Genomic DNA, 12,502 nt, shown 5'->3' with positions numbered 1-12,502 from the left:
GAGAAATGTTGCTTACGGGCTTGCTATCCACGGCTTGCTCAGCTTCCCTTTTTATACATCCTAAGACCATCTGCCCGGGGCTGGGAGGTACCCTCCACAGTGGACTAGCCCCCCCTTAGATACATTTTTCACCAAGCACATGTTCCCCTTGGACTTGCTTACAGGCCAATCTGATGTCCTAATGGAACATCCCTCTTCCCACTTGACCCTGGCTTGTGTCAGGTTGACAACTGCCCAGCACATGGTCCTTAGCGAATTAATTCTGGTTAACATAGTCTGACCTGGCCCTGAGATGTGGGCATCAAACACCACCTCTTACACCATCATGTCTCTTAGCAATGCCTGCCTCTTTATCGTTCTCCAGTCTCTGATGTCCTGGTGGACCCTCACTGGTAATAACCAGCACCTTTAATGGCCGGCATGAACGAGTCCACTGGGGACTGAATCATTTGTACCACTCCAGGGTAGGCTGTCTGTGTCTCAAGAAGACATGGACGGTTATAGCACCCTGCCTGTCTCTTGCTTCATTTCGAAGCTCTTAAACTGCTTTAAGCTGCTGGTTTAAAAGTCTTTTCTGATTCAGGAAGTTTCTGTGGCAGCCTTCTTTATGTCGTATTCCAGAAGTTTGCTGAAGACAGATCAGGAGCGGGTCTGTTACATGCTTCTTCAAGTTTCTATAAGTTGGGAAGTCACCCCCAATTGCAACTTCTAAAAAATTGTATTTAGAGGAGCTGGAGAGATGGCTCAGTGGTTAGAGCACCCGACTGCTCTCCCAGAGGTCCTGAGTTCAATTCCCAGCAACCACATGGTGGCTCACAACCATCTCTAATGAGATCTGATGCCCTCTACTAGCATTCAGGTGTACGTGCAGACAGAGCATTCCTATAAACCATTTTTAAAAGATAGGTGGCTAGGTGGTGGTGGTGGCCCACGCCTTTAATCCCTGCACTTGGGAGGCAGAGCAGGTGGATCTCTGAGTTCCAGACCAGCCTGGTCTACAGAGTGAGTTCCAGGACAGCCAGGACTACATAGAGAATTCTCTCTCTCTGTCTCTCTCTGTCTCTGTCTCTCTGTCTCTCTGTCTCTCTGTCTCTCTGTCTCTCAAAAGACAACAACTAAACAAACAAAAATGGAAGGAAGGAAGGAAGGAAGGAAGGAAGAAAGGTATTTATTTTATTTTATGTGTATGAGAGTTTTGTCTACATATATGTCTGTGCACCATGTGAGTGCAATGCCCTAGGAGGCCAGAAGAGGACGTCAGACCCCCTGGAATGGAAATTATTGACAGTTGTGAGTCACTGTGTGGGTGCTGGGAATCGAACCTAGGTTCTCTGAAGAGAAGCCAGTGCTCTTAATCATGGTGTCATCAATGTGGGTGCAGGGAACAAACTCAGGTCCTTGCCGAGAGTAGCAAGAGATTGTCTCTCCGGCCCCTACAAATGTCTAAGTGTTTCACTGACATACCTATTATACTACCTAGAAAAGCAGTATCTGTTGTAAACACTCCTCATGTGGAATGTGGTAGTTTGGTTTGGTTACTGGTTGTGCTGGCCATAGAACGTAAGACTGTACAGGACAGGCGTGCGACCTGCCACTGAGCCACGTCACCAGCTGCTTCTGTGTGACTTCTGTCTTCTGCTCCTTTTTCCTGTTAGATATGTACTGTTTGCTGGGTGCGGTGGCTCATAGCTTATGAGTCTAGCATCTGGAAGGCAACAGCAGCTGTTTAAAGCCAGCTTCTGCTACATAAAGGGTTTGAGGCCAGCCAGGCCGGGCCACAGAGGATCTTTTCTCAAACAAACATAAAGAACCACTGAGATAGCTAAGCCAGTGAAGGTGCTTGCCACCAAGCCACAAGACCTGAATCCGGTCCTTGGGACCCATGTGGTGGAGGGGGAGAACCAAGTTTTTTTTTTTTTTTTTTTTTTTTATGTGTATGAGTGTCCTGCCTGCCTGTATGTATGCGTGCTCCCGGCATGCCTGGTGGCTATGGAGATAAGAGAAGGAAGTGGGATCCCACAAACTGTAGTTAAGGGTGGTTTTCAGCTATCATAGGAATGCTGGGAACTGAACCTAGGTCCTCTGGGAGAGCAACAGTTACTCTTTTTTTTTTTTTCTTTTTTCAGAGCTGGGGACCAAACCCAGGGCCTTGCATGTGCTAGGCAAGTGCTCTACCACTGAGCTAAATCCCCAATCCCGCAGCAGTTACTCTTAACCGGGGAGGCATCTCTGCAGCCCTGAGAACCACCTCTGGCAAGTCACTACTGATCTCCATATCTTGCTGTTGCCTTGTGTGTGCACACACCGGTGCCTTCCCTAAACATCAAACAAATGTTTTGATAAAGTATTTGGGAGGGCATGATGCCTCATACCTGCAATTCCAGCACTCGGTGGATGTGGAAAAGGAAGAGTCGTGAGTTCAAGTGCGTTCAGTGCGGGCTACATAGCAAGACTTTGTCTCAAAAACAGGAAAGATTCATTGAGCCCTACAACTCAGTTCAGCAATGTCAATAAGTCTACAAACCTCTTTTTTATTGTTTTTTATTTTGTTTTTTTGAGACGGGGCTCTTTATGTAGCCCTGGCTGTCCTGGAACTCGCTCTGTAGACTAGGTTGCCTTGAACTCACAGAGATCTGTCTGTGTCTGCCTTCCAAGTGCTGGGATCAAAGGCTTGGACTACCATGCCTGGCCCTATCAAATTCTTCTTCTTTTTTTTTTTTTAATGGGAGCTGTGGGGAGGTAGAGACAAAATGATCAGGTGTTCAGAGTGACCCTTGCCTACACAGAGAGTTCCAACCCAGCCTGGGATATGTGAGCAGCCGCTGTCTTTGTAATTAACAATGAGGAAAACTGATGCTAATACAGAGGGCTGTCCAATTCTGGGTAACTGCAAGTGTCCTACCGTGATTCACCGAAGAACTGTCCCGGGCTGAGGACGTAGAGTGTTTGCCTCCCGTGCACAAAGCCCTGGTTCAATCTCCCAATCCCCAGCTCCATGCAAGCCGGGTGAGGTAGTGCATGCCTGTAATATCACCACTGAGAAGAACGTGTGTTAAAAGCCATTTTCAGTTACATTCGTTTCTAGGCTACCCTGGGATATAAAAGGCTGTGTCTCAACAGGAGAAAAATAAAGAGTGTGTGTGTGTATTTCGGGGGAGATAGCTCAGTGGGGGAAGCATTTGCCCTGCAAGCCTGAGGACCTGAGTTTTGATGCTTTGCACCAGGTGTAAAAGCCAAGGGGGCACATACCTGTGACCTTAGCACAACGGGGTAGGGGAGGGAGCACAGAGAGTCCCTGAGGCTCTCTATCCAGCCAGTGCAGCCATAGTTAGAACTCTAGGCTGAGTGAGAAATTATGTCACCAAAACCAGGGTTAACGACAATAGAGCAAAACACCTGTAATCAGCTTCTGGCCTCTGCATGCAGCGTGTGTATTCGTGTGCACACGTGCACACACACACACACGCACACGCACACATACACACTGAAGCCACCACCAAGAAAATCCGTTTAAAGTGGTGGTATTCATTAACTAGGGCTGCCGAATCTGGCGGGCAGGTGAGGGGCGCTGTAGTTTAAACCTCATGGAACTTTGGACTCCCTGGGGTTAAGTGAGCCAAGAGAGGAGTGGCTGGGCTGCAGCAGATGCGGGTGTCTCACCATTTAGAGTGTAAAGGAGGCCCCGTGGCTAGTCTGTTCTCTGTTATTTCAAATGCACAGCAACCTTTCCCCTTGCTTTGTTTTTATCGGTTTGGGGGGTTCATTTTTATTACCTCTGGAGTGTGTATGTGTGTCTGTGGGTGTGTACTCACACGTGTGTGTATGGAGATCAAAGGACAACTTTGTGGGGTTCTCTCCTACTATGTCCTGCGGCTCAAACTCAGGTCATCAAGTTTTGCAGTAGGCAAGCCCTTTTATCCCTTGAGCCATTTTGTCAATGTCTTATTAAGTCTTTAGCGTTATTCTACAAAGTCAAGTTTTGTTATTTCTATATGTATACTTTTGTCATTATATTCTTTGTTCTTATTCATGCCTCCTCTCCCCACCCCCACCCCCGCCACACCTCACACAAGCCTCCCCCAATCCCTTTTGTTGAGACACTGTTTTACTGACAGGCCTAGAACTCAACAGGTAGGGCAAACTGGTCTCAAAATCCCGGCAATCTTGCTTCTGCTTCCTGAGTGCCAGGGATTACAGGCCTGCACTACTGAGCCCAGTTTACGTCTAGGAAAAGCCTTATCTCTGTGAGGGCTCAAAACAAACTGTCACAATGGGAAGGGGACTGCTAGGCCAGGGTTGTGACTCAGGGAGGAGAGAGAGAGAGAGAGAGAGAGAGAGAGAGAGAGAGAGAGAGAGCGCACACACACACACACACACACACACACACGTATGCACACATGCACACACATGGGGGATGCAGGTGGGGAGATTGCAGCTGGGGGAATCGGGGTGGAGGGGTGGGGGGGTGGTCAATCCTGAGCACCTAATAAATCTGGGGGGGGGGATGGTACATGTCTATAACCCTGGCATTCAGGCCTTGAGGCAGGGGATCACATGTTCAAGGTCATACTCAACTGTATAAAAATAATCGAGGTTTGTTTGGGCTAGAAAAAGGAAAGAGAAAAAGACTCGCAGTGTTATTTCTACTCAGGGAGACTGCGTACGCACAGCTATTGGCCTGTCAGTGTAGACCGTCTGATTGCTGTGGGCTGGCACCAGGTGACGGTTAGCCCTGCAAGTGTGAAGTCAGTGAAGGGCCCCACGGTTTGGTTTGTTTTCATTTTTTCAGATTATTCAATTTTCTCTTACGTGCAAGAGTGTTTTGCCTGCTTGCACGTCTATGCACCACGTGTGTGCCAGGTGCCCACAGAAGTCCAAAGAGGGCATTGGATCCTCGGGAACTGAAGTTAAGGGCGGTTGTGAACCAGCATGTAGGTGCTGGGAACCGAAGCCACTGGCATCCTCAGTGGAAAGCAACACGTGCCCTTCACTGCTCAGCCCTCTCTCCAGCGCCTTTAAAATTTTTCATAATTATATTTTTTATTTATGTATTCATTGCGTTAGGTGGGAACCAGTATATGCCGCAGTGTTCTGTGGAGGTCAGATGACAGACGACTTCTGGGAATCAGTTTTCTCCTTCCATTATGGTTATCCTGGAATTCAAGCCCAAGCTGTCCACTTAAGCAGCTGGCACTTTTACCACAGAGCCATCCTTCTGTCCCTTCAAGTGCCCTACTACGGAGGGCACTTGATTTGTTTGGGACAAGCATTGACTCTGTGGTAATGCGAGATCTCACCTGCAGCAGACAGCTGAGCGACTTGGTGCTGGCCGCAGAGTTTCTGGTGGTCTGAGAGAGGAAGGAATGACCTCATACACACAGGATAAATGGAGGGTGCTTCCTGACCAGGGGAGTAAAGATCTCGGGCGTCACTTGCATGGAAAAGGGAAATCACGGGATTTTCACCATCTGTGTGTGTGCGTGTGCGTGTGTGTGTGTGTGTGTGTGTGTGTGTGTGTGTGTGTGTGTGTAATGTAGTCCAGTCTGCAACCTGGTCCCACTTTCCTTCCAAGTTAAAGGGAGTATGACCAGGGGTTGGGGATTTAGCTCAGTGGTAGAGCGCTTGCCTAGGGAGCGCAAGGCCCTGGGTTCGGTCCTCAGCTCCGGGGGGGGGGGGGGGGGGGAAGGAGTATGACCACACTGGGGACGGGGATGGAACTCGGAGCTTTCTGGGTACTAGAGAAGCTGTTTTCCAAACTCTCTCCTGATAGCAGTAGAGAGGCCAGCCCAGGAGTCATTCTTATTGATACACTGTGGTCTTCTGTTTGAGGCGGAGTCTGGTGGGTTCTTTCATCCTTTCAGCGGGGTCTCATCCACAGCACCTTCCTTTATGCCTTCTCACCTCCTCCAGCTTCGCGTCTCTCCACTACTGAGGCGTTCATACTCTCTGCATACTAATGAATCACTTATCCCACTAAATGTAAAAATTTTAAGCAATCAAAGGCTTAAAGAGGGCCGATGATGGTGGCTCCTAGGGTGAGAACAAGCCACGACTCAGAAAGACTGGGGGACCCGGATGCAGACGGATAGCTGTAAAAAAAAAAGGGGGGGGTGTCTGTGGATAAGAGAAGGGGAGCCTGAGTCTGCATAGGGAAGAAGGAGGGGACTCCCAGATCTAGCCGGTCAGCCTGGCTCCAGCCAAGCCGGCTGTTTCCTGCCCTGGCTGACCCCCCACCCCGGAGCGGGACCCAGGCAGGGCGGTGAGGAAGGGCAGGGGGTGGGGAGCACTACTTGCGGCAGGAAGATAAGTGCACAGGGACAAGAGGTCATCACAGGTCTCCCGCGTCCTCTGGGGGCGGGTATGCTTAGGGTATTTGGCAGACTCCCAGGTGCCCCAGACTCCTACCTCAGAGTTTCCAGACCCTGTACTAATTACCTTAAATTAAAGTCTCCTTACTGCAGCCCTTAAGGGACCGACTTAGGTAGCAGCACCTCTCTCATCCAACCACCCTGCGCTGGGCACTACCGGAGCCCTGATGTAGATGGGAAACCATCTCTCCTGGACCCTCCCCTCAAACTAATGGATGAGAGGGGGTGTTAGCAAATGAGAGGAAGGGCCCTCCCAGCCATCCCGAGGGCCCCTAAGAGCCAGACAGGAAACAGCCTCAGGAAAGAGCCACAGTGGTCCCTACCCCCCCCCCGTCCCGCCCTGGAGGTCAAGGCTGCAGGCGGTGGGGAAGTGTCCCCCTCCTTTAAAAATTGGAATGAGGTGTTATGGAGATCCCTCACCCTCTCTAACACGCCTGCCTTTTATTTACACCACCTATACTTCTTTGGGTTTCAAACCACTTTTTCCAGCGTTGGGTTGCTCGCACAGTGTGTCTCCAGTACTTAACATGCACGCTACTATTGTGAGAGTGCTCCCTCTGGAGATATCCGAGCTGGAATTGTTGCTTGGGGTCCGGAGGTCCGTTGGGAAGCTCTCCGTGCCCAAACGCAAAGTTTTAACCTTCTCCTCCTAAATGCAACCCGCTGCTCCAACTAGGTGGCAGGGGGCGCATCCAGATGTGGAATCTCAGGTCCCGCTGCAAGGTCAGAGCAGGCTTTGTGTGTGTCGTGTGCGCATTTACGCACACATCTATGAGGCCTGCTAGGTTCAAACCAGTCCCGAGGGTTCCTGGGCTCCTGCCCCAACATGCACAATCAAAGGTAGTAGGTATGGGACACCCAGCACCCCTGGACAGTCCCTAAGTTCCACACAGGCCGCCCCTCCCCCTCTTGCAAACTTTCTCCTAACTTCCCGACAAGCACTTTTCGGTCGCCCCCCTCATGAATTATTCAGCAGCATAGGAGCCAATCAGCTCCCCTGCCCACCCTCCTCCCAGAGAAGCCGGGGCTCCAGGGTGTTGGAAGATGGGGCGGGGGTAGAGGGGGGGGGACTCTGACACGGGACTGTCTCCGCCTCCTATGCGCCCCTCCCTCCTAGGCCAGGCGCCGCCCGACTCAGTCTCAACTCGGCCCAGCTCTGGCCCAGCCTGTCTCCCTCGCTCTGTTCGGTCCCCACTTTGGCTTCTACCCGCTTTGACCGCAACCGGCGCACTCAGCTTGGCGGCGCGAGAGCCACCTACCACTCCAGGGAGCGAGCAAGATCGCGAGCAATCGGCCTACCCCAGCCAGCCAGGGCGGGACCTCCGAAGCCCCGAAGGGACCCCTAACTCTCAGCCACGTCCCGATCTCCGCCCGCCCAGCGACGGCCACTGCCAGGACGTCCCCCCTTAAGGCTGGCCTCCCCGCGCGCGCGCGCTGCGGCGGGGACGTGGGGGCCGCACCTGAGCGCGGGTGCCCGGCGCGCCCGCATGGGCCATCGCTGAGAGGCCCCCGACGGAAAGTCCCAGCTGCAGAGTCGGTGTGCACCCGCCCAGGGGAGGGTCAGACCTGGGGGGGCCAGGGCCCCCCAAACTCGGATCGTATTCAGCCAAAGTGAGGCGGCGCCATGGAGCTCAGAGCGCTGCTGTGCTGGGCTTCCCTCGCCACTGCTTTAGAAGGTGAGTTTCCTTAGGGGTGCCCCCTGTTCTTGGGGTCCCTAAAGTTGTGCCTTAGAGTGTAGAAGCTGTTCTTTCTCTCTCCCAACTCCGGCACCCCTTAACCACTTCGGACCAATAGCACTAGAACGGGAGGGGGCGGGGAGGCGGCGGCCTGGCGGGGAGTGGGGTTTTTCTTTTGTTTGGGAAAGAGATGGAGTCGAGAGCTCAGACCCCGGACCTTCCCTTACCCAGCCTTCTAAACTCTCTATCCTGATGCCAAAGGCCCTTGACAGTCTTCCTTTTCCTGTCCACCCTAATGTTCAGAACTATCCCCCAAAGTTTTTATCCACCCCCTCCACCTCTGGCTAAACTCCAGGGGAAAGTTCCTGAAGGGGCACTGGCAGGAGAGGCAGACCCCAACTAGGCCAGGCCGTAAAGCGACCCCCACCGTCACTTCTCTAGCATTCACACCTGGACTCACACCTCAACCCCACACCTCAGTCAGGATGGCCCCATCTCCAGCCTCACTCTTAAACTCCCAAATGGCTGGCCAGTCTACTGACCTCGTGCGTGCATGCGTTCGGACTCTCTTTTCTTGTTTTTCTCAAGGCTGTACCCCAACCTTTTAAATGTCACTTAGACCTCAACTTTCCCCAAGGCTGTGGCTTTCTTCCAACCACACAAACCCACAGAAACTGCCTAACACCGGCCTGAGTCGCCCTAATTCACCCCAGCTGGCCACCTCCTGGCCCGCCTCAGATTTCTGTGTGTGTGTGTGTGTGTGTGTGTGTGTGTGTGTGTGTGTGTGTTTTTCCTTCTGTATTCCTCTCCAAATGCCTCTTCAGATCTGTGAGCCCCTAGCTCCACATCCCTCTTGGGGCTGCACAGGACTCATAACTCCCCTTCTCTGCTTCCCTAATCTCTTTTCAATGAATTCGGTTCCCCCACAACCTCCCTGGCTGCTTAGAATCAAAGGCATATCTGGGGAGTGGGCCATGCATGGGAGGGGGGCGTCGCTTGCTGAAGCGTTGGAATCAAAGGAGTTTGGAAAATCCTGCTCCCACTAGTCTGGGCAGTGCTGTTTGGGCTGATCAAAGTGTGGGAATGGGGTGGGGGTGAGGAAAGGCCTTGGGCTCCTGGGGAGGAGGAAGTCAAATGGGCAGAGAACCCATGAAGTGTGTTTGGAGGGAAAGACAGATGCCAACAGGAAATGCCCCTCCTCACGTGTGTTACCTGGACGGTTCTCAAGCCCCTCCCTACAGCTGTGCCAAGGGCATTTATTTTACTGGCGTTTGCCCCTCCCCCCCCACAAAAAAGCAAATTCTTGTTTCCCTATTTTTACAGGTGACCAAGTGAAGCTTTAGAGATGTTAATTAGTTTATCCAAGGCCACGTGCCCTAAAGAAGGTGTAAACTGAGAGGGGGGGAGGGGGAAGGGGAGGGGAGGTCAACCCGGAAATGGAGCCCTGGAGGGCTGGAGGTGAGAGGTGGGCCTGGGAACTGGTGGACCGAAGTGAGCTGGAGGCCAACAGGTGTGATCTAGGTGCAGGGAAAGTGAGTCTGAGTTCAGCTTAGCAGGCTGAAGAGCTGCCTGTGTGTAAGCACAGACAGTGTGTAAATTGGAGACAGGAAAACGCTATCCAGGCTGGAACAATGGAGGGTGGGGACGGCAGCCTCTATCCACCCCCTTCCCAGAACCCTGGGCATCCTGTCCCCAATGTGTTCTGCTGTCTCCTGCCACCCAGGAGAGGGGCCCCTAGGCTTTGCCTCCAGCTGGTCAGGTTTCTGCCTGCCCCCTACACCCAGAGACATCACTGGGAACTTTGAGGTGCTGCCTCCCTCATCTACCCTGTCTCTCAGCACGGCACTCCGGCACTCCTCTCTCAAAGCGCCAAAGGGGAGGGTGGGACCGGGTCCCAGGTGTTCTGCTGGCTCCCCTGGAGGCCCTCTCTCAACACCCATGTGGTTCCCAGACTCCTGCCCCCTCCCGGGTTGCCCTATCCTCACCAGGGGATTCCCCAATATCCCCCCCCCACCTCACCCCTTGTATTGCCAGAGGTCTCTGCAGTTCTCCTAATCCCTTTCTGGGTCAGCACCATGTCTATTCCCCTCAAATGATCCCAGAGCCCTGCCAGGTGTGTTCACGCACAGCCCCCCCCCCCCCAAAACCTCCTCCTTTCTTTCTCCTAACCAAGTCCAGATGTGGCGAGGCCTCGCCAGAGCTGCGAGGCGGGAACCCAAGAGTCCAGGCTTCCAGAACTTACTTCTCTGGTGGTAGCGAGTGGGGGAGGTGCTCTGCCTAGGGCGAGGGCATCACCTTGAAGGATTGGGGTGTCTGGTGTGAAAAGGGGGCAGGGACTGGGATGAGGAATAGAGTTGGGATGGAAGCCAATTTTGGCACTTAGGAAAGGGAGGGAGTGTGGAGCCTAAGACAGGCCTATAGGAAATCTTAGCTTCTACCCAAGGGGCAAGGCCAGGACCAGGGGTTTGTCCTGTTTTTTGCTTCTAGACAAGATCTCATGTAATTCAGTCTAGGGACAAACTCACTATGTGGTAGGGTCTGGTCTTGAACTCTTCATCTTTCTGTCTCCACCTCCCAAGTGCTGGCTGGGATCACAGGGATGTGCTACCAGGCCCAGAACTTTCTTTCTTTTCTTTTGAGATGCTGGGGGTGAAGCCTAGAAACTGACCACACAGAGCAAGCACCGTAGCTGAGGCATGCCCTGCCTTCCCTGACCCTCTCTCTGGCAAATGCCGAGATTCAGCCCAAGAGCGACCTTCTTCGGGCTTCCTGAGTTGTGTGCACTTTTTAACTTCCAGCATGGGTTTCCCTCATTTTTCTGATTACAGCCCCTTCCGGGGAAAACTAGAAGCTGTCCAGTGCCCAACATCTGCTGGTGGAGATGGCACTGGGGACAGGGCAGTGGGCAGGTTCATCAGGGAATGCTACCTCCAAGCCTGAAGACATGCTTTGGGTTTTTAAACACACACACACACACACACACACACAGTACACACACACACATACTGTACATACACATACATACACAGACACCGTACACACACACACACACAGACACAGTACACACACACACATACTGTACATACACATACATACACAGACACTGTACACACACACACACACAGACACAGACACAGTACACACACACACATACTGTACATACACATACATACACAGACACCGTACGTACACACACACACACACAACACACACACACACAGAGATACTGTACACACAGAGACATACATGATTTCCTTTATGTGAGGTGGGAGACAAAGAAGAGTTATCTTGTGCATCACACTCAGAGAACACGTGAGGGTTGGCTCTCTCCTCCCACCATGTGGGTCATGAGGATGAAACTCAGGTCTGCAGGCTTGGCGGCTAGTGTGATTATCTCTTTGGCCCAAGAGAATAGTTTGCTGCCTCCGGGAACTAGAACGACAACCCACTCGCTCTCATTCCCGTGTGTTCCCAGCAAACCGTTGGCCCTACCTCTCACGCACCTCCCCCAAGGGCTGACTTTGTCTCTCTGTCTTAGAGACCCTGCTGAACACAAAACTGGAGACGGCAGATCTGAAATGGGTGACTTACCCTCAGGCAGAAGGCCAGGTAAGAGCTGGAGGGGAGCTGAGGCAGGAGGTTGCACAGAAACACTCCGAGATACTTGTCTCCTGTAGCCCCTCTGACCCTAACTAGAGGCCCTGACTGACAGCTTCCCATCTCTGCACAGTGGGAGGAGCTAAGCGGCCTGGATGAGGAACAGCACAGCGTGCGCACCTATGAGGTGTGCGATATGAAGCGTCCAGGGGGCCAGGCACACTGGCTGCGCACTGGCTGGGTCCCACGGCGAGGTGCTGTCCACGTGTATGCCACGATACGCTTCACCATGATGGAATGTCTGTCCCTGCCGAGGGCCAGTCGCTCCTGCAAGGAGACATTCACCGTCTTCTATTATGAGAGCGAAGCCGATACTGCCACGGCCCACACGCCAGCCTGGATGGAGAACCCCTACATCAAGGTACCACAGTGGGGCTCAGCAGCCTCTCTAGGGCCTTTGGCGGATCAACGGGGCTACGAGCAGTTAAGTCTAGGGAAGAAAATGCTGGAGTTGTTGTGGATAGAAGGGAAGAGTACAGGTGAACTGCCTCTCCTGTGTAGGGAGGTCCAACTCAAGCTGCTTTCACGACATCACGCGCGACATCTCGGCAGACCTGCCCGCGGACCTGCTCACTTCTGGGCCCTTCTGTATTCATTTGCATGTCTGTCAATATCGGGTCCTCCCACACGCCCGGATCTGGATATCACCTGCTACTTCTTACTTCTTTCCGGTTCCTCCACACAAAGCTCGTACCTGTGCTTTCTTTGTTCTTGAGACAGGGTGTTGTGTAGCCTAGGCTAGCCTCGAAATCGCTGCACAACCAAGGCCGGCCTTGATCCTCTTGCCTCTACCTCCTGAGT

General features: G+C 52.7%; 1 protein-coding gene across 2 annotated transcripts in view; it reads left to right on the top strand.

Annotated features, from left to right (window-relative positions):
* Window positions 1-7,419: 7,419 nt before the first annotated feature.
* Ephb4 (EPH receptor B4) overlaps window positions 7,420-12,502 on the top strand; it is a 25,300-nt gene continuing 20,217 nt past the window's right edge. Inside the window, exons 1-3 of one of the 2 annotated variants that reach the window (XM_003751157.6) lie at window positions 7,420-8,044; window positions 11,583-11,653; window positions 11,775-12,062. In XM_003751157.6, coding sequence (XP_003751205.1) covers window positions 7,993-8,044; window positions 11,583-11,653; window positions 11,775-12,062 — 411 coding nt within the window. In that variant the 5' untranslated portion in view covers window positions 7,420-7,992. The remainder of the gene's footprint in view (window positions 8,045-11,582; window positions 11,654-11,774; window positions 12,063-12,502) is intronic. The other variant, NM_001427586.1, reaches the window with a different exon arrangement.

This window comes from Rattus norvegicus, chromosome 12, assembly GCF_036323735.1.
Source record: "Rattus norvegicus strain BN/NHsdMcwi chromosome 12, GRCr8, whole genome shotgun sequence".
Lineage (NCBI taxonomy): Eukaryota > Metazoa > Chordata > Mammalia > Rodentia > Muridae > Rattus > Rattus norvegicus.
This window is presented reverse-complemented; position numbering and strand designations above follow the sequence as displayed.